At 45.0% G+C, this 24,896-nt stretch overlaps 1 protein-coding gene across 3 annotated transcripts in view; it reads right to left on the bottom strand.

Moving 5' to 3' along the window:
- The window catches only part of LOC117444068 (interferon-induced protein 44-like), a 43,680-nt gene that overhangs the window by 7,477 nt on the left and 11,307 nt on the right, over positions 1 to 24,896 (bottom strand). For 2 of the 3 annotated variants that reach the window (XM_034079785.2, XM_034079783.1), the window contains exons 3-4: positions 558 to 593; positions 440 to 473 (exon numbers count right to left, since the gene is read on the bottom strand). In XM_034079785.2, the coding sequence (XP_033935676.1) occupies positions 440 to 473; positions 558 to 591 (68 nt within the window). In that variant the 5' untranslated portion in view covers positions 592 to 593. Of the gene's footprint in view, positions 1 to 439; positions 474 to 557; positions 594 to 17,680; positions 18,234 to 24,896 lie in introns of those variants that run through there. The other variant, XM_034079784.2, reaches the window with a different exon arrangement.

Below are 24,896 nucleotides of genomic sequence, written 5' to 3'. Positions count from 1 at the left end.
GAGGAGGCATACTCCTGACATTACGCATATGATATGATATGGCTTTGTATGGTAATGTATTGATTGTATTGCATTGTTATATTACCATTAAAATAGATTATTGTTTTAACGGATACTTGTATGTTCTGGACTCCTTCCTGTATGATAACCAGCTTGTTAGGGACGCGCGGAGATTTGGAATGCGGACCAGTTGTCCCTACAAATCTCTAACACTACCTACTGTACCTACATTTTACAGTTAATAACGTTTTTATTTTGATGATGACCTTTCACTTGATATACATTAGATTTTAGGAAAACAAGTGATTCAAGAGCATACCTTCCTAACTTCAGATCACAAGTTAGGGAAATTGCACATCGATGAAAATGGTGGTGTTGTGGATGAATTACTAAAACTGCTGAGTTATTAAGTTTGCTTTCAGGATGCAGGCGCACTTACTTCCAGTTGATTTCCCTCCATGGTTTACTGAGAACTGACAAGGAAAATACACGATCAGAAAAGACCAAACAATGGTGTAACTCTTGTAATTTAGTCCATCATTTAAAAACAGTCTTACGTGGAGACGGTGGAGAGCTGCTCTGTCCTCCCATGGCTGCAGAGAAAAGAGAGGAAGCTGAGCTGAACATTTAAACAAATGGTTGAGTAGAAAAGGCAAAAAGTGGATGAATATGTCAATGTTACAGAACATCACAGTTTATTCCTCTTTATTGTTGAAATTGAAATCAACTTTCACGTTTTCATTTATTTTAATACCCTAAAACTTTTAAAAGCACATTTAAAGATATCCAAAATATTAAAACATTGGTCAACCTTTGATATAAGCCCTTAGTATTTTGACCTTTCCACAATTTAATTACTGATTCAGTTTGTAAAACATATCCTTAAAGGCTAACATTCACTATCCATCAAACGAGTTGTTGTGACTCGGCAGATATGTTTAGTTATGTTTTACTCTGGTCTTGTGTTTTGATCTTGTCATTTCCTGTTTTTAGTTTGAAAGGAATCCTTCCCTCTCATTCCAGATCCCACAGTTCCTGCCTTTGTGTGCTTCCCGCCCTTGAGATTGCTTGGCCCTGCCCTGATGGTTCCCACCTGTGCCCATCCCCCTCACCTGTACATACTGTAGCCCGTGTGTTTCTTTGTCCCATGTCAGTTCGTTATGTTTCATGTCGTGAGAACCTGCGCCGTTTGACTCCTGGAGCTTTGCTTTGAGAAATATACCTTTTGTCAAGTGAGTTTTGTTTTGGAGTACGACTTCGTTTTTGTTATTTAACTACTTTCTATTTTTGGACAACTGGACAAAAAGTCCTACTTTTCATCATCACATGTATGCTGATGAAACTATTGTATACTCATGTGCTCCTTCTCTGGATATGGCCGTTTCCAATTTAAAATCTGATGTCATCACGCTGCAGCGTGCGCTTCTTGATTCCAAACTGCTTTTGAACAATAGAGGATAGAGGGTCTGATACTACGTTTGCGCTGTGGACCTACACTATACATTGACGGGGGAAGGGGGTAGCAATAAAGATAACACCATTAAACAGTTACACAACATAACAGAAATAATATCGATAGCAGCGTCCCTAGCAACCACCTTGGTAACAATGAAAACGTTGTATAGACACAATTTCCTGAAGTAATCTTCATAATAACTAGCAAACTAAAGATCATGTGCATCCACTGCACACATCATCTGAAATAACAACTCATATTTCTCGCATCAAATGACATCAAAACGCATTTTAATGGCCAAACTAACTTTACGTTTTTTTTTTCTGCAGGGAGAAATGTGAAGATCACGTGACATAGACGCCAGCCATTGGAATGAATGGTGAAAAAAAACGTAGGGATCTTACAATTTCAGAGGTGTTTTTGTAGAAATACTACGTCCTACATTGTGGACTAACGTAGTTATTACACGTTTTTTTGTGAGACTGGGTTGGATATTTAGTATATGCTTTTGGAGCTGTTTGTGTTTGTTGTACAATCTGTAGGTGTGGTTTTGTGTGTGTGTGTGTGTGTGTGTGTGTGTGTGTGTGTGTGTGTGTGTGTGTGTGTGTGTGTGTGTGTGTGTGTGTGTGTGTGTGTGTGTGTGTGTGTGTGTGTGTGTGTGTGTGTGCGTGCGTGCATGCGCACGCGTGCGTGCGTGTGAGAGTTGATGTGGCAGGCAGACAGCCAGGTGTCAGTAGGTTATCTGACATAGAAATGGTCAAAAATGGTACATTCTCCGTTAGCCTACGAGCTCCCCATTTAAGCGAAGGACTATTCCTTCTCAATGTAGCATGACCTTGGATATGCACTTAACTTGGCCTGGATTGGAATTTTTCCGAACATTTCCCTAGGAGCAGATTGCAAAAATGTGCTTAAAATGCACGAAAAACGCACATTGTTGAATATGGCCAACTTCCTGGGGGGCGGGGCTAATAAAAGCAAATTTGAAATATGTCCGCAATCATAAGAGAAATTTGTATACAGCGTTTCGTGAATATCAGAAAAACTATATGTGAGTAGTTTGGAGTAATTTGGAGTAATTTGTGGCATGTAAATCGTCAAAAATGGTGTATTCGCTGTTTGCTTACGACCTCCACGATTGAGATTTCAAAAAATGTCTTCGGAATTTAGCATAACATTGGATATGGGCTGAATTTTTCCTGGATTGGAATTTTTCCGATCATTCCCCTAGGAGGAGTTTGCAAAAATGTGCTTAAAATGCATGAAAAACGCACATTGTTGAATATGGCCAACTTCCTGGGGGGCGGGGCTAATAAAAGCAAATTTGAAATATGTCCGCAATCATAAGAGAAATTTGTATACAGCGTTTCGTGAATATCAGAAAAACTATATGTGAGTAGTTTGGAGTAATTTGGAGTAATTTGTGACATAAATCATCAAAAATGGAAAATTCTCCGTTTGCTTACGAGCTCATCGTTTGAGCGATCAACTATTCCTTCGCAATTTAGCATCACATTGGATATGAGAAGTTTGCGGAAATGTCCTTAAAATGCATGAAAAACGCACATCTTTCAAAATGGCCGACTTTCTGGAGGGCGGGGCTAATAAAAGCAAATTGCGCCTTGATGTCCTGACGTCTCCTCCATCATAAAAGCAGAATATGAAGTAATAACCGAACATCTGATGTGTAGAGGTTTGGACTGCAGCAGCAGCAGCTGTGGGTTCAGCAGGTCTGATGAAGGTTAACATCGGCTGGCTGTGACACTTCTCAGAGGCTGCAGGTTCATCATCGTTTCTGACTTTGAAGTGAAGGAGTCTTTCACACTATAAAGCAGCTTCAGGCAACAAATACTGTGAGAAACCCCCACATTCAGTCATGGATCAATATAGACTGGTTTATTCACTATGGCTGATTCTGGCAGAAGAATTGGGTGTTATTGACAGGGGTTATAATACATTTGAAACCAGCCAATCGTGCGAGTCGTCATGGTTGTGGGTTGGGCTGGGTCAACCCAAAAGCACCTTGAATGGCCTTGTGCTGAAAGGTGCTATATAAATAAACTTGCCTAGCCTTGGGTCAGAGTCCAGGGCCGTTTTTCAGTCCCAGTTTGTCCCTGCTTCCATACAAGGGAACAGGAAGTGCTCGAATGCTCAGTAATTTACGGGGGAGCGGCTGCTGTATGTGTTGAGCATAGTTGTATAATAACAAAGTCATGTTTCAGTTCATGTGTATGACATCATGAACGGCCCGTACTCCAGGCCAAACTCTGAGCGGTGTGGTCGTGTGTTTCTTCTGTCCGTTAGCATACTTACAAGCTACTTCTCACTGACTGCAAACGTGGAGACTTCTGCTGAACATAATGTCTCACGCAACAGGTTCTGGGCCCAGTCAAGGAGGCCAACGGTGCTTTAAGTTGTTATTCGACGTGACGAGAAAAACTTTGACTTAAGGGAGACGAGGTTTTTGGCGCACATGGAACTGCGCGGCCTCAGTGAAGTTATCCTGGAAGAGCCAGCGATAAACTACAACGACGAACAAGCACTTGAAGAAGACGCAACAAAGAATGCAGAAGCATTTGCTGAATTAGTGCAGTGTCTAAATAATAAGAGTTCATCCCTCTTTCTTTCATCAGGTGGTTACATTCATACAGTCAATATGTTTCTTTTCCCCCCTTTCCCCCCCTCCCGGTCCTAGCTAGTCAATTAAATAACTAACTAACTAAATAGATACATGTATAGGTACAAGTCAAGTAATGTAGAAGATAATATTAAAAGAAAATTAATAGATAAGGGAATAAAGAATAGTAACAGTAATACATGTACCCATATACTCACACATGTATACCCACATATACACATACATGTGTGTACTAGGGATGGGAATTTGAAATTGTATATTCGAATATTCGACCCCCCAAAAAACGGTTAACCGGTTAACCGAAATGTACATATCCTATAAAAAAAAATTGCGTAACATTTTTTTTCCAAATACTTTTTCTGAATTTTTTTTTTTACCCCATTTCTTTTCAATACTTTTTTAGAAATACATACGAGAGTAGAAACCAAGTTTAATTTGTCAAATGTATTGAACTGGTGATCACAGTTTGACAGCTATAGGCCTACAGCTTTCATGTGTGGAGGCGATTCACGATCAGCCCAGCTGGAGAGAAGACCCTCTCAGCTGGAACGGAGGTTGCGGGTATAGCAAGGTATAGCATGTATATAAGTTTAATTTGGCATAGTTTGACCTCTACACCGCACTCACTTACCTGGTCGAAGTCTTTCCACACATTACTCCTTCTTGACGCCATGTCTGTTGTGTAGGACTCTTCTTAGAGTGTAAATAATTACCGGACTATGACTGGTAAAATATGTTGAATACCGGCAAAACTAAATCTCTCCTGTCAAAATGTCTCTGCACTTTGCCGCCACACACGGTTGCCAAGCAGCGCTTATTATTGTTTAGGCTGGCCACTCATGTGTCGCGAGTGTTGACGGGGCGGGGGAGCACGCTCATGAGCTGTTAGCGCCGGAACCTCCAACGGCTGCGGAGGCGGAGCTCATTTGCGCCACATTTGGGCCTAAGATGAGCTTTGAGTCTGCGTGGTCTGCGTGTAGGGAGGGGCAGCAGCCGTATCATTGGCTAGAACTAACTAGATCTGATGGATTTGGACATAAACGCGAGTGAAGTATAACCGGACACGAGAGAGAGAGATCAGCACCTGCAGCTCTGCCCGCTGTGAGGGACCGGTGAGCGGAGCAAAACACACCTTTAGACGTCAACTAACGCATTTAGCTATGGCACTGTCGTATACATTGAATTATTCAATTTGATAATATGTAATGAACTTAGGCATCACTCCCAAAAAAAAATTCATAAAGAAATTCATAACTCATATTCGAACCCATGAATAATTATTCGAATACCTGAATAATTTCGAATATTCGATTAATCGTTCCCATCCCTAGTGTGTACATACCCACACACATGTGCACATGCACGTATACATGTATACAAAGTCAGAAAATAATAAATAAAATGTAAAAACAGATAAAAAGAGACAAAACCTACACATACATTCGTAGTTCGCCTCTTTCTCCTTAATGTAGTGTCTTAAGTTCAGCTATGTAGGCTCTCAGAGCCCCAGACAGATTCAAATAGTTGTGAGGAGCCCCTCATGTTATATTTAATCTTCTCCAAGTTCAGGTACAACATTAGATCTTTAAGCCATTGAGATGCTTTAGGTGGTATAGAAGATTTCCTTTCTAGGAGTATTCTTCTTCGTGCTAAGATAGATGCAAAGGCTATACTGTCCTTAGTTTTCCTCTTCAACATTCGGTGGCCAGGTATTACTCCAAAAATGGCAGTTTCTGCACATGGTGTCAATACCACGTCCAAGGCCTCAGTAAGGTGTTGGCAAATGCTTGTCCAGTATCCTTGTAGGCCAGGACAAGACCAAAACATATGAGTCATGTTTGCTGGTGACGTGTGGCATCTGTTACAGGTGTCCGTGACATTTGGGTATATTTTGGAGAGTTTAGAGTTGGTGTAATGGATACGTGGACAACCTTTAGTTGTATAAGATTGAGCCTGGCACAGGACGTACTATTGTTCACTCTCGCTAATGCGCCATCCCAGACCTCATCATCTATGGCTTGGACTAGTTCCTCTTCCCAATGGTGTTTGATTTTACCAAGCGATGTTTCTGTGAGACGGAATTGTAAATTCTTGAAATCAGACCTTTTTCCATTGTTAAAGTGTCCAGAATTGAGTCAATTATTGAATCCGGAGGGATATTGGGGAATGAAGGGTTGTTTAGTTTAACCCAGTTTCGGACCTGGAAGTAACGAAATAGATGAGTGCTTGGAAGGCTACATGAGTCAGAGAGTTGGCTAAAGCTACCGAAAACATTGTTAATGTAAAGGTCCCTTCCTCTGATGAGACCTACTCTCTGCCACATAGAGAAGGCCCATCAGTGTGAGGGGGGAGAAAGAGATGGTTGTTGCGAATGGGACTATGTATAGAGGAACCACAGAGTCCATGAGCCTTTCTGAATTGGGACCGAATTCTTAGGGTGGAAACAACAATCGGGTTATTCGAATGTTGAGTCGGCCGGCTGGCTAATTTAGATGTAGGCAAAGCCAAGAGTGAGGTATTAGGACAGGATTCGGCTTCAAGCTCACACCAGCTCCATGTTGGTTCGAATTATTTTGTGGATATTGGCTGCCCAATAGTAGTGTCTTATATTTGGAAGCGCTAATCCTCCTGTAGATCTATGCCTTTGTAAAAGCTCTTTCCTAATTCTAGGAGTCTTCCCTTGCCATAAAATAGAGGAGATGAGTTTGTCTATTTTACGAAAAAGTGATTTGGGTAGGAAGACTGGCAGACATTGAAAGAGGTACAGAAAGCTTATATTCACTCCTAAATACTTAAAATGACTCCTAGACATCTTGAAGGTGAAGTCTATCGGGGATCTGAAGGGCCAGGTCATTTACGGGGAAGCACTCACTCTTGGAAAAGTGTAGCTTGTACCCTGAGAAGGTTCCGAGTCGGGTTAATATCTATTATCTGAGGAATGGTAGATATAGGGTTAGAAATGAACAATAGTAAATCGTCAGCGTATAACGAGAGTATGTGTTCAGAGCCATATCTGGTCATCCCTTGTGTAAAGCTGGACGATTTAAGCGCGATTGATAGTGGTTCGATTGCCATAGCGAATAGTAACGGGCTTAGAGGGCAACCCTGGCGAGTACCTCTACCTAGTGTAAAGTATTGAGAACTTATCCCGTTAGTACTCACTGAAGCCTTGGGTGAAGAGTATAACAATGCTATCCATGAGACACATTTGGATCCGAGGCTGAACCTCTTAAGGACCTCAAATAGAAAGCCCCACTCCCAGTGGCGAGCCGTGACTTTTATACCTAGGCCCTCTGACCCACCCCCCTTCCCTCGAAAAAAAAAGAAGAGATATTACGTCTCAACGTAGACTTCAGCGGAATATCAAAACAGTGGTCCGGGGTGCAAAACGCATCACTGACAGCGACCCTCTACCACACAGAACAACACCATTTATCTAAGCACCTCTCAGGACAGGGCGCCCACAGCCACGTGACAATTACACATGAATGAAGTCGGCACGGCGGCCCACATTGAGAATGACCTAGGCCTACCTTTGATGATAAATCACTGCAACACAAAGTCCATCCTCCTGTCCTTCTGGATGAAGCACGTGCGGGTCATGCAGCTGATCCTTTGCCTCTCCAGTTTATCATTGTAACTCAATCTTGAAAATGACTCGGTTAATAATTTCGCAACGATGTCATCACTGAAGTGAGCCATCATGAACGAACTTATGCTAAATCTATCGATCATAAATCTATCGATTAGATTTATGAATAAAAAAAAAAGTAGGATAGACCTGTGGATATTATCCGGCTGAACACAACGTGCATTTATCTATGTCAGGGACCAAGCAGTAAGACAACAGGACACAGGAGTGGTTTAAATAAACTAGGGTTTTTATTTACCCAAAAATCCACAAAACATCATGTAATAGCTCGGCCGATAAAAGAGGTCAACAGACAATACCTCAAAGAAACATAACAGGTGTTAACTCAACAAACGGACCTCCTACAATGAAAAACCAAGGAACCTAGATAGTGGCTTGGCCAAACCAAGTTGAACCCAAGGGATAATTAATAGTCACATGGTACACACAGGACACTGACAAAACCCAAATCCCCCCTTTGACATGGAAGCAGGTGGTTTGTCCCAATCTGTCCCAATTGGCTCCTTGCAGTATTTATGAGCCCTCAGCGCTCGGCCACGCCCTTTGCTGAACCAGGAAGTAACCTCCCCCAATGGACACGGGAACTCAAGAGACAAAGAATGTAATTAATACAAACAAATACTTGTGTTTTAGCTGTGCTAAAATGTTTGAAGTAATGTCAGATTACAATCACATACAGAGTTTACCATCTAGAGCAAATGTGTGGTGTTAATTGGCATGTTTTATTATAGCTGCACTAAAGCAAAACTACTGAAGATGAGGATGCAGTGTAGTTGGTTTACCCTGTGTGGCTGTGGCCATCACAATCTCACAGGTTCGTTTTCCACAGACCTCATTTCCAGCTATTTTCCAAAATCCTCTGGAGAAATCCCGTTGCTTACTTCCGGGTTTTAGGACGCGTCACTGCACCTCTTGCGTAGACCTCACAGCGGGCGGAACTTGTCATAAAGTCCGCGAAAATAAAGCCCGCCCATTTAGAGGGAAGATATGATTGGTCAATTGTACGGTCATTTGACATTACTCTCTCGTTGAGTTACTGTAGCTGGCCCTCTGTGCATGGAGAGAGGGACCAACGAGCTCTCCCGTCTTCACAGTAACTCGCAGAGACGGCATTTAACCCTTCACATTCCAACAGAAACTGAACAGGCAGATTCGAAGGATTTATTTCTTTGGAAATATTATTTTAAATACAATTAAATTAAGTTATTTTGGTAAAATTAATGAAAAATGTAACAACAATAAAATATAAAAAATAATATTTTTTTATTTTTTTTAATGTTTTCAAATATTATTTTTTAGAATATCTTAGGCCCTCACAGAGGGCCTAGAGGGCCCGGACGGCTCGCCACTGCCCACTCCACCCTGTCGAACGCTTTCTCTGCATCCAATGAGACCACCACCTCTGGTGTCTCCTAGGATGCAGGAGAGAGGAGGATGTGGAGAAGGCGACGGATGTTGGAGAAGGAGTGTCGGCCTTTCATAAACCCAGTTTGGTCTAATGATATGATGTTTGGGTTTGTTTGTTTGTTTTGCGACAGAGCGCACCGTGCACTCTCCAACAAGCCAGGACCGGGTCAGAGACCGAGACCCGGGGTCATCAGGCTCCACAGACTCCAGCAGAAAGATAAGATTATCCGTGAGGCCAGAGCTAAGAGAGGCAAGCTGCAGTACCGTGGGACCTACGAGGATTATCCTTCTGACAGTGGAGCAGCGCAGCGAATACCAAGAGGCGATGTCTGAACTTTACCAACGGGGCTTCAGGCCCGCACTACTTCTCCCTGCGAGGCTTAACATCACACTGAAGGACGGGGCCAGGAAGAGACTTTCCTCCGTTTCTGAGGCCAAGGACTTCATTGCAGCTAAAGTCAGCTCTCATGCCTCCTCCTCCGCCTGACTGCTGCGGTTTGGTCACGTTAGCCCAGTTTACTAGCCTTACTGGCTACCTAAGTAACTTGTCTGACCTGTTAGTTCACATGGGTTCTTAACACGCAGACAGACATGTGTGTTTTTCACGGCTAGACTTCTTATATTTTCCTTTGGGTGTGTTCCTTGCCGTTATGAATGCCTGTTGATAGGTCACACGACATGTTATCCGCAGAGTATCGCTTTTGCCTCTAGAGGGAGCCACAGCTCCATTGACGTGGAGCTGTGGCTCTGGCTTATTTCCCTGTCCACCTGTGCCTTTACCATTCAGGGATGTCTTTTGCACGTTATTGTATTTCCTATTATGTCTCATCTGAATGGATGAAATACATTGTCTTTACTTGTTGGACCGGCTGTTCATGCTGATTCTTACTGCACTGAATCGTATGTGTGTTCTCTTCTCTGTTCTCTGTGGTTTGGTATTGGCATAGATTTATCTGCATAATATTTGACAATTTCCTATTCACTTGCCCATCCACTTGTTCTGTGTGGGATACTATGGGGATGGTTTACTGTTTAGATAGCGACTAGGTCCCCGGAAGACTAGTGTTAGTGTAATTACAAGCGTTAGTGTAATTTCATAGATCCAAGCCAGAGTGCTTGATAATGCTGTGCATTTTGGGTTCAGCTATAGCTATGGCCACGTGGGTTTTTTGGGGTTTTTGTTGTTATCATTACTATTATTATTTTCCGTCGTCCTCTCTTCTCTTTCTCCTGCGTATGCAAGACAGTGTTTGTCCAGGTACACTTGTCTTTGAGGAGCCTCCTAGATGGTGTCTGCCATGACAACGACCGGCAGAGGAGTGCGCCTGATTTCCTGGAACACTAAGGGCGCTGCTGAGATGGGTAAGGTAATGACACGGCTGCAACATCTGAACGGAGATGTCATATTGCTGCAGGAAACTCATCTTCAATCTTCTGATACCCTTCGTGTTAAAAGGGCATGGATGAGTCACTTGTTCCACTCAAAGTTCTCGCACAAAGCCAGAGGGGCAGCTACTATTATTCACAGGAATGTCAGATTTGAATTGACAAATTCGATATCAGATCCTGATGGTCGTTAAGTCATACTTTCGGGCACGCTACAGAACACCCCAGTGATACAGCTTCTATACGCTCCCAATTCGGATGATGGTAATTTTTTTGTGAACCTCTTTGCTCAAATTCCCAACGCCGACAACCATCGTATTATTATGGCTGGGGACTGGAATTGGGTCCAGGACGTGAGTCTCGACAGGTCATCGCTCACACGAGCCAAGGTAGTTCTGCACAACGCATCACGATTAGGACTCTCAGACCCCTGGAGATGTATTAACCCACAAAGTAGAGCATTGTCCTTCTTCTCACACAGGCACCACACTTTGTCACAAATTGATTTCTTTTTACTCGATAACAATTTGATTCATCTAGTCAATTCATCGAATACCATCCGATAGCCATCTCAGATCATTCTCCCACCTCGGTTGACATTCATTTCCCTCTTGGTATGCCCCCCCCTCCATTATGGAAATGCATTCTCCCCTGCTGTCAGACAGGGAATCTAGAGACTATCTTCACTCACATTTCTTCCTACATTGACATTAATGACACTTCCGACGTTGGTAGCGGTTTTCTTTGGGAGGCTCTTAAGGCCACTGTGCGGGGACAGGTCATTTCGTACACTTCACGTAAGAGAAAAGATGAAAAGGCTTTCAGAAATCTGTGTTGAGCTTCGCTTACTCGATGAAACATACTCTCCTCTCCTTCTCTCTATAAAAACGCCTCCTGCTACATTCAGAACACGACCTTCTGATGACGGGCTTTGTTGAGAGACAACTGAGACAAAGCTGGTAGACTCCTAGCTCAACAAGCTCGTGCGGCCAGTGCGTCCAGATTGATTCCCCAAATCAGATTGTCCGATGGCAACCTTACTTCTAACCCAGCTGATATTAACAGGTCTTTCTCGGACTTTCACACCAATGTCTACACTTCGGATTGCCCCCCGATCCCTGCCACGACCCCCAATCCTCTTGACTCCTTCATTTACCCCAAAAGTAACGAGAACATCGCTAGCGAATTGGGCGGCCCCATCTCCACCCTTGAGATACACGATGCAATGAAATCTGTGCAAAGTGGGAAGTCTTCTGGGCCCGACGGCTACACAGTTGAATTCTATAAGGCTAGGATGTACAAGGACTCTCTCCAGACGGGCCGATTGCCAGAACGTTGGCCACTGCGTCTATCTCCTTGCTTCTCAAGAAAGACAAAGATCCTACTTCGTGTGGCAGTTACAGACCAGTCTCACTGTTGAATGTGGACTGTAAGATACTGGCCAACATACTGGCTATCCGCCTCCAACGTGTACTGCCAGATCTCATTTCGCTGGACCAAACGGGCTTTCTGGTGGGGAGACACTCTTTAACACGAGGAGGTTGCTCAATATAATGTTCTCTCCGTCCTCTAACACCCCGAAGTCATAGTGACACTTGACGCAGAGAAGTCCTTCGATAGGGTTGAGTGGGGTTTCCTATTTTCTAGTCTTGATACATTTGGTTTCGATTCCCAATTTGTTTCCTGGATTAAACTCTATATGCCTCTCCACCTGCCTCTGTACACACTAATGGCATTCGATCAATCATACACTTGAGGCCGTTCAAGAACGGCCTCAAGTGTATGATTGCGATTCTATAACACAAACTATCATTGTAATCAACAATATCATAAAATAATTTCATAATGCGGCTAATTTGCTCCCAAACCTACACTTTCTGCTTGAGTTAATCTCCGTCAGAAAGTAGTTCCTATAAAGTAGTTCCCTTGGTAACGCTAGCCGATCAATCGAACACTCCTGCTTCCCCCCTTACAGTTATTGATATAATTATAGTAAATAATATATTATTAACCAATTTATTGACAACAATTCTTGAATTAGGCTATTTATTTATTTATTTACATATTTAACATGTTGGCTTCAGAATGAAGGTGGATGTTCATGCTGCCATTAAAAGTGCCATTCTTGAAACAGCTCTCCATGAACTCCATGCCAGACTGTGTGCAGGTGGTGCCGTGGTGTTCCCGGGTAGGTCATCGGAAGAGCTTTCCTCCAGTGGCCGTTTCATGGCGTGTCCCGGACCGGCAAAAAGCGCGTTGCTCCACATCTTTCTGTTGTCCAGAGATGGAGCCCAGTAGCTGCGAAGCGATGACTCATTTGTATGCCCGCTAACGGACATGATGTCTCTGGCCTCCAACCCGGCCTCCGCCAGCCGCTGTCTGAGGTGCTTCTGACGCAATGGTTTGTGTAACGCGTAGCAGTGCCAGCCTCTTCACTGATGCGGGTCATCATGGACCCCAGGCTGTTCACCCCCAAGGGCTCCATGCTATACCACACCGCATCCCCAGGCTGTTCACCCCCAAGGGCTCCATGCTATCCCACACCGCATCCCCAGGCTGTTCACCCCCAAGGGCTCCATGCTATACCACACCGCATCCCCAGGCTGTTCACCCCCAAGGGCTCCATGCTATACCACACCGCATCCCCAGGCTGTTCACCCCCAAGGGCTCCATGCTATCCCACACCGCATCCCCAGGCTGTTCACCCCCAAGGGCTCCATGCTATACCACACCGCATCCCCAGGCTGTTCACCCCCAAGGGCTCCATGCTATACCACACCGCATCCCCAGGCTGTTCACCCCCAAGGGCTCCATGCTATCCCACACCGCATCCCCAGGCTTCACCGGATGGTGGTAGAAAGCCTTTGCTTTTCGGCCCAACGGTATACCGTTTTTCTCAGACGCGGAGGGATACTGACTTGTTGTGAAAAGGCACGTTCTATTTCTGACCACAGATCTGTGGTCAGATTGGGTCCCGGAGTCCGGACCCTGCCTCTTAAGGAGCTCTGGGAGCGACATTTCGAGGATCAATGGATCTCCTCTCTGTGCTCGACATGGCTACTCCAGTGCAGGGTGCTCCACAGAGCTCACTTTGCTAAGCTGGCTCAAACGTTCCCGGATCGGAGTGATGCCTGTAACGGATGCAGCTGACCCTCTGCACATGTTCTGGACTCGCCCGAGGCTGGACACGTTGTGGTCTGACATGTTTGGAACCCTTGAGCGGGCCTTCAACACAAAGACAGACCCTAATCCTGACTGCACTGTTCGGCCTTCACCACTCTGTTAGCCAGACGCTCTCTTCTCTCCAGATGGATACGAGCTTCCCCACCAACACATACCAGTGGATACGTGATGTGTTGCAAAGCCTTCAGAAGATTCTCATTGAAAGTATCTCTGAAATGCTTCCGTGCTACCTGGGACCCACTATCAGGCCTTCTCGAGAACTCCATCACTTCTGACGCTGAGTCGCAGGTCGCCCTCTGGAAGGACCCTTCGTATCACTGCTCTTCCGCCATGACCCTTTGTCTTTTGCCCTACTCTTCGATATTTCCTTTTCCCTCTTAATGAACCCTTTTTCCTCACCAATGAAACCGGGAGGGTTGGCAAGTACGGTCCGGGATCCTGAGGAAGTGTGAGTGTGGATCAGCTTCTCTCTGGAGACACAGAGGATGGAGGTGGTATTCATTCATTAGAACATGACTGATCTGAAGCTTTATGGAAAGACCACTAACAGAGAGTAAAGCCTTCAGGTGGGTCTGATGATAAACTGCTGTCTGTGTCTCGTCAGATTCCTGTGAACTCACCCTGGACTCAAACACAGTGAGCAGACCCTCCTCTCAGGACCCTCCTCTCAGGATCCTCCTCTCAGGATCCTCCTCTCAGGACCCTCCTCTCAGGATCCTCCTCTCAGGACCCTCCTCTCAGGACCCTCCTCTCAGGACCCTCCTCTCAGGATCCTCCTCTCAAGACCCTCCTCTCAAGACCCTCCTCTCAGGATCCTCCTCTCAGGATCCTCCTCTCAGGACCCTCCTCTCAAGACCCTCCTCTCAGGATCCTCCTCTCAGGACCCTCCTCTCAAGACCCTCCTCTCAGGATCCTCCTCTCAGGATCCTCCTCTCAGGACCCTCCTCTCAGGATCCAGCCTCTACTGCAAGAGAGACCAGAACCAGGTTACCAACATGCTGTTATTGACTGATTACCTGATTCTGGTCAGCTGTCTGGTCTCCGGCCGAGCCACTCCCATCACTCCAGCAGCCGGCGCCCTAACTACACCACTAACCACACCCCCAACCACACCCCAACCACACCCCTAACCACACCCCCAACCACACCCCCAACCACACCCCTAACCACACCCCCAACCACACCCCCAACCACACCCCTAACCACACCCCCAACCACACCCCCAACCACACCCCCAACCACACCCCCAACCACACCCCAACCACACCCCTAACCACACCCCCAACCACACCCCCAACCACACCCCTAACCACACCCCCAACCACACCCCCAACCACACCCCAACCACACCCCAACCACACCCCTAACCACACCCCTAACCCTAACCCCACTGCCATACCCTGATCATCCAGAGAGTGACTTACAGAGGAATCAGCAGGAGAGGAGGCAGCGAGGACTGATCAGTCCTGGAGTCTGGACTGCTCTGATGAAGGTGGTTCCTCCTCCTCCTCCTCCTCCTCCTCCTCCTCCTCCTCCTCCTCCTCCTCCTCCTCCTCCTCCTCCTCCTCCTCTGGTAGAGTAGCAGTGTATCTGGCTCTCTCTCCTTCTACAGAGTCTCCTCTAGAGACACACTGACCCACCTCCACACCTTCAGAGCCACATTCACTGAGCCTCTCTACGCTGCCTTTGGGCTCTGGCCTCATGGTTCCTCAGTGTCTCTGTGTCCTCTGTAGGAGACCACTTCCTGTCCTGGGGTTTAAGTGTTGGTGTTTCAAATCGACACAACAACAGATGCTTCAGTTTCCTGTAAATGCACTTTTATGGAAATAAAGTGCAACCAGCCTCTGTGTGACAGGAAGGAGTGTGTGTGTGTGTGTGTGTGTGTGTGTGTGTGTGTGTGTGTGTGTGTGTGTGTGTGTGTGTGTGTGTGTGTGTGTGTGTGTGTGTGTGTGTGTGTGTGGTGTGTGTGTGTGTGTGTGTGTGTGTGTGTGTGTGTGTGTGTGTGTGTGTGTGTGTGTGTGTACTATGACAGGAAGTGTGTGACGGGATGTTTGACCTGCAGAGGATGTGCATCAGAGAAAATCTGTGTGTGTGTGTGGACTAGTATTATCAATCAATCAATGTTTATTTAGAGCCCAATATCAGAAATGTTACCCTTGTCTCAGTGTCTTCACAGTGTGTACAGAATATGAGTATGACAATACGACACCCTCTGTCCTCAGACCCTCTGTCCTTAGACCCTCTGTCCTCAGACCCTCTGTCCTCAGACCCTCTGTCCTCAGACCCTCTGTCCTCAGACCCTCTGTCCTCAGACCCTCTGTCCTCAGACCCTCTGTCCTCAGACCCTCTGTCCTTAGACCCTCTGTCCTCAGAACCTCTGTCCTCAGACCCTCTGTCCTCAGACCCTCTGTCCTCAGACCCTCTGTCCTCAGACCCTCTGTCCTCAGACCCTCTGTCCTCAGACCCTCTGTCCTCAGACCCTCTGTCCTCAGACCCTCTGTCCTCAGACCCTCTGTCCTTAGACCCTCTGTCCTTAGACCCTCTGTCCTCAGACCCTCTGTCCTCAGACCCTCTGTCCTCAGACCCTCTGTCCTCAGACCCTCTGTCCTCAGACCCTCTGTCCTCAGACCCTCTGTCCTCAGACCCTCTGTCCTTAGACCCTCTGTCCTCAGACCCTCTGTCCTCAGACCCTCTGTCCTCAGACCCTCTGTCCTCAGACCCTCTGTCCTTAGACCCTCTGTCCTCAGACCCTCTGTCCTCAGACCCTCTGTCCTCAGACCCTCTGTCCTCAGACCCTCTGTCCTCAGACCCTCTGTCCTTAGACCCTCTGTCCTCAGACCCTCTGTCCTCAGACCCTCTGTCCTCAGACCCTCTGTCCTCAGACCCTCTGTCCTTAGACCCTCTGTCCTCAGACCCTCTGTCCTCAGACCCTCTGTCCTCAGAACCTCTGTCCTCAGACCCTCTGTCCTCAGACCCTCTGTCCTTAGACCCTCTGTCCTTAGACCCTCTGTCCTCAGACCCTCTGTCCTTAGACCCTCTGTCCTCAGACCCTCTGTCCTTAGACCCTCTGTCCTTAGACCCTCTGACCCTCTGTCCTTAGACCCTCTGTCCTCAGACCCTCTGTCCTCAGACCCTCTGTCCTTAGACCCTCTGTCCTCAGACCCTCTGTCCTTAGACCCTCTGTCCTCAGACCCTCTGTCCTTAGACCCTCTGTCCTTAGACCCTCTGACCCTCTGTCCTCAGACCCTCTGTCCTCAGACCCTCTGTCCTTAGACCCTCTGTCCTCAGACCCTCACATCGTACAAGGAAACACTTCCAGAGAAACCCCACAGTTTAAAGGGAACATGGAGAAACCTCAGGGAGAGCAACAGAGGAGGGATCCCTCTCCCAGGACGGACAGACTGCAATAGATGCCGTGTGTAAATTGAAAAGATAATACATTTGCAACATAGGTAGTCCAGATGTTTGGAAATGCATGTGTGTATAATAGGAATATTACTATCCTTGTGGGGACCTACATCTGTTTACACAGTCACGTGTGGGGACTCGCCTCCCTTATGGGGACACATTGGAGGTCCCCATGAGGGGGATCATTAATTTTAGGGTGAAGACTTGGTTAGGGTAAGTCTCCAGGAAATGCATGTAAGTCAATGTAATGTCCCCTGAAGTGATGTATACATGGTGTGTGTGTGTGTGTGTGTGTGTGTGTGTGTGTGTGTGTGTGTGTGTGTGTGTGTGTGTGTGTGTGTGTGTGTGTGTGTGTGTGTGTGTGTGTGTGTGTGTGTGTGTGTGTGTGTGTGTGTGTGTGTGTGTGTGTGTGTGTGTGTGTGTGTGTGTGTGTGTGTGTGTGTGTGTGTGTGTGTGTGTGTGTGTGTGTGTGTGTGTGTGTGTGTGTGTGTGTGTGTGTGTGTTAGCATCCAGCGGTCGCTGTGTGCTGGAGACCCTACTCTACACTTACCTCCTCAACACCCTTTGGGGATCTCTGCTTGTGACGAATGGAAGTCGAAAGGGAAACGGTATCTCTGGGCCCACTGAAGTTGTAGTACCGCCGTGTGGCCACTATGAAAGTGTGGCTCAGACTCTCTGTCCTCCATCCGTCCCTCTCTGTTGTCTCAGCCTCCGCCCGCTGCTCGCTCGCATCAGGATCACTTCCACCACTCAAAACAACAACTGCTGCATACTTGGTCTCCAGAGCGCTGCGGTCTCCTTCAGGGTTCACTGTGAAAGCTTTGGCATTCCTGCACGGCTCGGCGGAGGCAGCGTGAGACCTGCTGCACGACATGGCCTCCTCTGGTCCACGCTCAGGTGCAGCGCCTCAGAGATACCTTCAAAATAAATACCAAAATATACCTTTAAAATAAGAATACCTTTCAAAGTAAGAGTCTCTGACAGTCTCTCTGATTGGATGGATGTTCAGAGGGGCCCTCAGCAGCATCTGGAGGCTGAAAGAAGGAGAGGGGTCTGCCTGCAGACCTCCACTCTCAGGACAGTTCCGGTGCAGACCTCCACTCTCAGGACACCTCCACTGTCAGTACAGGAAGTGCACGCTAAGAATTCCAAAATAAAATCACCACTATCAGGACAGTGCCACTTTCCAAACAGGAAATGCACGCAAATACAAAATAAAATCGGATCGTGACACTTAATATATACATATGTATATATGTATATATATATATACATATGTATATATGTATATATATATATATATATAGATATATACGGACACCTTGTAGTTACTATCAGTACAGCCGCAGCGCCACTTTCAGAACAGGAAATGCACGCAAATACAAATTGGACACAGGCCGTGGGGGGACACCCGAGACCGGGCAATGTCCCCGGGATAACCTGAGATAACCTAAAAAATAATAAAACAGTGTCCGGAAATAGGCACTCGTGAGGCGGGCAGAATCCCCTGTCAACTCCCGTTACATACCTCCATGGTGTCATTTGAGAGAAAAACTTTTACGAGAACCAGGCTGGGGGTCAAAAGGGCTGGACCAAGGCCGACCCAAAGTGCACGGTGGTCGGACTCATCACCTCCGTGATGAGTCTCCATTGTGATTTGAAAACTTCCATCAAACGAGTCCTTCGGTGGGCGGGAAAAAACGCGTCAGAATCGTCACTTCCTGTACTGACAGTGGAGGTGTCCTGAGAGTGGAGGTCTGCAGGCAGGCTCCCATGGAAAGAAGGGGCCGACCCTGGGCACTGAACCCCCCCCCCCCCCCCCCCCCCTTCAACACAGTCTTTAAAGTAGAGACACTACATACTGATATACACCTGAACATTAGCAGGAGAGGACTCTTTAAAGTAGAGACACTACATACTGATATACACCTGAACATCAGCAGGAGAGGACTCTTTAAAGTAGAGACACTACATACTGATATACACCTGAACATCAGCAGGAGAGGACTCTTTAAAGTAGAGACACTACATACTGATATACACCTGAACATCAGCAGGAGAGGACTCTTTAAAGTAGAGACTCTACATACTGATATACACCTGAACATCAGCAGGAGAGGAATCTTTAAAGTAGAGACTCTACATACTGATATACACCTGAACATCAGCAGGAGAGGACTCTTTAAAGTAGAGACACTACATACTGATATACACCTGAACATCAGCAGGAGAGGACTCTTTAAAGTAGAGACACTACATACTGATATACACCTGAACATCAGCAGGAGAGGAATCTTTAAAGTAGAGACTCTACATACTGATATACACCTGAACATCAGCAGGAGAGGACTCTTTAAAGTAGAGACACTACATACTGATATACACCTGAACACCAGCAGGAGAGGACATCTTTAAAGTAGAAACACTACATACTGATATACACCTGAACATCAGCAGGAGAGGACTCTTTAAAGTAGAGACACTACATACTTATATACACCTGAACATCAGCAGGAGAGGACTCTTTAAAGTAGAGGCACTACTGATATACACCTGAACATCAGCAGGAGAGGACTCTTTAAAGTAGAGACACTACATACTGATATACACCTGAACATCAGCAGGAGAGGACTCTTTAAAGTAGAGACACTACATACTGATATACACCTGAACATCAGCAGGAGAGGACTCTTTAAAGTAGAGACACTACATACTGATATACACCTGAACATCAGCAGGAGAGGACTCTTTAAAGTAGAGACACTACATACTGATATACACCTGAACATCAGCAGGAGAGGACTCTTTAAAGTAGAGACACTACATACTGATATACACCTGAACATCAGCAGGAGAGGACTCTTTAAAGTAGAGACACTACATACTGATATACACCTGAACATCAGCAGGAGAGGACTCTTTAAAGTAGAGACACTACATACTGATATACACCTGAACATCAGCAGGAGAGGACTCTTTAAAGTAGAGACACTACATACTGATATACACCTGAACATCAGCAGGAGAGGACTCTTTAAAGTAGAGACACTACATACTGATATACACCTGAACATCAGCAGGAGAGGACTCTTTAAAGTAGAGACACTACATACTGATATACACCTGAACATCAGCAGGAGAGGACTCTTTAAAGTAGAGACACTACATACTGATATACACCTGAACATCAGCAGGAGAGGACTCTTTAAAGTAGAGACACTACATACTGATATACACCTGAACATCAGCAGGAGAGGACTCTTTAAAGTAGAGACACTACATACTGATATACACCTGAACATCAGCAGGAGAGGACTCTTTAAAGTAGAGACACTACATACTGATATACACCTGAACATCAGCAGGAGAGGACTCTTTAAAGTAGAGACACTACATACTGATATACACCTGAACATCAGCAGGAGAGGACTCTTTAAAGTAGAGACACTACATACTGATATACACCTGAACATCAGCAGGAGAGGACTCTTTAAAGTAGAGACACTACATACTGATATACACCTGAACATCAGCAGGAGAGGACTCTTTAAAGTAGAGACACTACATACTGATATACACCTGAACATCAGCAGGAGAGGACTCTTTAAAGTAGAGACACTACATACTGATATACACCTGAACATCAGCAGGAGAGGACTCTTTAAAGTAGAGACACTACATACTGATATACACCTGAACATCAGCAGGAGAGGACTCTTTAAAGTAGAGACACTACATACTGATATACACCTGAACATCAGCAGGAGAGGACTCTTTAAAGTAGAGACACTACATACTGATATACACCTGAACATCAGCAGGAGAGGACTCTTTAAAGTAGAGACACTACATACTGATATACACCTGAACATCAGCAGGAGAGGACTCTTTAAAGTAGAGGACACTACATACTGATATACACCTGAACATCAGCAGGAGAGGACTCTTTAAAGTAGAGACACTACATACTGATATACACCTGAACATCAGCAGGAGAGGACTCTTTAAAGTAGAGACACTACATACTGATATACACCTGAACATCAGCAGGAGAGGACTCTTTAAAGTAGAGACACTACATACTGATATACACCTGAACATCAGCAGGAGAGGACTCTTTAAAGTAGAGACACTACATACTGATATACACCTGAACATCAGCAGGAGAGGACTCTTTAAAGTAGAGACACTACATACTGATATACACCTGAACATCAGCAGGAGAGGACTCTTTAAAGTAGAGGACACTACTGATATACACCTGAACATCAGCAGGAGAGGACTCTTTAAAGTAGAGACACTACATACTGATATACACCTGAACATCAGCAGGAGAGGACTCTTTAAAGTAGAGACACTACATACTGATATACACCTGAACATCAGCAGGAGAGGACTCTTTAAAGTAGAGACACTACATACTGATATACACCTGAACATCAGCAGGAGAGGACTCTTTAAAGTAGAGACACTACATACTGATATACACCTGAACATCAGCAGGAGAGGACTCTTTAAAGTAGAGACACTACATACTGATATACACCTGAACATCAGCAGGAGAGGACTCTTTAAAGTAGAGACACTACATACTGATATACACCTGAACATCAGCAGGAGAGGACTCTTTAAAGTAGAGACACTACATACTGATATACACCTGAACATCAGCAGGAGAGGACTCTTTAAAGTAGAGACACTACATACTGATATACACCTGAACATCAGCAGGAGAGGACTCTTTAAAGTAGAGACACTACATACTGATATACACCTGAACATCAGCAGGAGAGGACATCTTTAAAGTAGAGACACTACATACTGATATACACCTGAACATCAGCAGGAGAGGACTCTTTAAAGTAGAGACACTACATACTGATATACACCTGAACATCAGCAGGAGAGGACTCTTTAAAGTAGAGACACTAACTGATAGACAACTGGACATCAGCAGGAGAGGACTCTTTAAAGTAGAGACACTACATACTGATATACAGCTGAACATCAGCAGGAGAGGACTCTTTAAAGTAGAGACACTACATACTGATATACACCTGAACATCAGCAGGAGAGGACTCTTTAAAGTAGAGACACTACATACTGATATACACCTGAACATCAGCAGGAGAGGACTCTTTAAAGTAGAGACACTACATACTGATATCCACCTGAACATCAGCAGGAGAGGACTCTTTAAAGTAGAGACACTACATACTGATATACACCTGAACATCAGCAGGAGAGGACTCTTTAAAGTAGAGACACTACATACTGATATACACCTGAACATCAGCAGGAGAGGACTCTTTAAAGTAGAGACACTACATACTGATATACACCTGAACATCAGCAGGAGAGGACTCTTTAAAGTAGAGACACTACATACTGATATACACCTGAACATCAGCAGGAGAGGACTCTTTAAAGTAGAGACACTACATACTGATATACACCTGAACATCAGCAGGAGAGGACTCTTTAAAGTAGAGACACTACATACTGATATACACCTGAACATCAGCAGGAGAGGACTCTTTAAAGTAGAGACACTACATACTGATATACACCTGAACATCAGCAGGAGAGGACTCTTTAAAGTAGAGACACTACATACTGATATACACCTGAACATCAGCAGGAGAGGACTCTTTAAAGTAGAGACACTACATACTGATATACACCTGAACATCAGCAGGAGAGGACTCTTTAAAGTAGAGACACTACATACTGATATACACCTGAACATCAGCAGGAGAGGACTCTTTAAAGTAGAGACACTACATACTGATATACACCTGAACATCAGCAGGAGAGGACTCTTTAAAGTAGAGACACTACATACTGATATACACCTGAACATCAGCAGGAGAGGACTCTTTAAAGTAGAGACACTACATACTGATATACACCTGAACATCAGCAGGAGAGGACTCTTTAAAGTAGAGACACTACATACTGATATACACCTGAACATCAGCAGGAGAGGACTCTTTAAAGTAGAGACACTACATACTGATATACACCTGAACATCAGCAGGAGAGGACTCTTTAAAGTAGAGACACTACATACTGATATACACCTGAACATCAGCAGGAGAGGACTCTTTAAAGTAGAGACACTACATACTGATATACACCTGAACATCAGCAGGAGAGGACTCTTTAAAGTAGAGACACTACATACTGATATACACCTGAACATCAGCAGGAGAGGACTCTTTAAAGTAGAGACACTACATACTGATATACACCTGAACATCAGCAGGAGAGGACTCTTTAAAGTAGAGACACTACATACTGATATACACCTGAACATCAGCAGGAGAGGACTCTTTAAAGTAGAGACACTACATACTGATATACACCTGAACATCAGCAGGAGAGGACTCTTTAAAGTAGAGACACTACATACTGATATACACCTGAACATCAGCAGGAGAGGACTCTTTAAAGTAGAGACACTACATACTGATATACACCTGAACATCAGCAGGAGAGGACTCTTTAAAGTAGAGACACTACATACTGATATACACCTGAACATCAGCAGGAGAGGACTCTTTAAAGTAGAGACACTACATACTGATATACACCTGAACATCAGCAGGAGAGGACTCTTTAAAGTAGAGACACTACATACTGATATACACCTGAACATCAGCAGGAGAGGACTCTTTAAAGTAGAGACACTACATACTGATATACACCTGAACATCAGCAGGAGAGGACTCTTTAAAGTAGAGACACTACATACTGATATACACCTGAACATCAGCAGGAGAGGACTCTTTAAAGTAGAGACACTACATACTGATATACACCTGAACATCAGCAGGAGAGGACTCTTTAAAGTAGAGACACTACATACTGATATACACCTGAACATCAGCAGGAGAGGACTCTTTAAAGTAGAGACACTACATACTGATATACACCTGAACATCAGCAGGAGAGGACTCTTTAAAGTAGAGACACTACATACTGATATACACCTGAACATCAGCAGGAGAGGACTCTTTAAAGTAGAGACACTACATACTGATATACACCTGAACATCAGCAGGAGAGGACTCTTTAAAGTAGAGACACTACATACTGATATACACCTGAACATCAGCAGGAGAGGACTCTTTAAAGTAGAGACACTACATACTGATATACACCTGAACATCAGCAGGAGAGGACTCTTTAAAGTAGAGACACTACATACTGATATACACCTGAACATCAGCAGGAGAGGACTCTTTAAAGTAGAGACACTACATACTGATATACACCTGAACATCAGCAGGAGAGGACTCTTTAAAGTAGAGACACTACATACTGATATACACCTGAACATCAGCAGGAGAGGACTCTTTAAAGTAGAGACACTACATACTGATATACACCTGAACATCAGCAGGAGAGGACTCTTTAAAGTAGAGACACTACATACTGATATACACCTGAACATCAGCAGGAGAGGACTCTTTAAAGTAGAGACACTACATACTGATATACACCTGAACATCAGCAGGAGAGGACTCTTTAAAGTAGAGACACTACATACTGATATACACCTGAACATCAGCAGGAGAGGACTCTTTAAAGTACAGACACTACATACTGATATACACCTGAACATCAGCAGGAGAGGACTCTTTAAAGTAGAGGCACTACTGATATACACCTGAACATCAGCAGGAGAGGACTCTTTAAAGTAGAGACACTACATACTGATATACACCTGAACACTCAGCAGGAGAGGACTCTTTAAAGTA

This window comes from Pseudochaenichthys georgianus, unplaced genomic scaffold, assembly GCF_902827115.2.
Source record: "Pseudochaenichthys georgianus unplaced genomic scaffold, fPseGeo1.2 scaffold_721_arrow_ctg1, whole genome shotgun sequence".
Lineage (NCBI taxonomy): Eukaryota > Metazoa > Chordata > Actinopteri > Perciformes > Channichthyidae > Pseudochaenichthys > Pseudochaenichthys georgianus.
The sequence above is the reverse complement of the archived record's forward strand: the minus strand, read 5'-3'. Positions and strand labels throughout refer to the sequence as shown.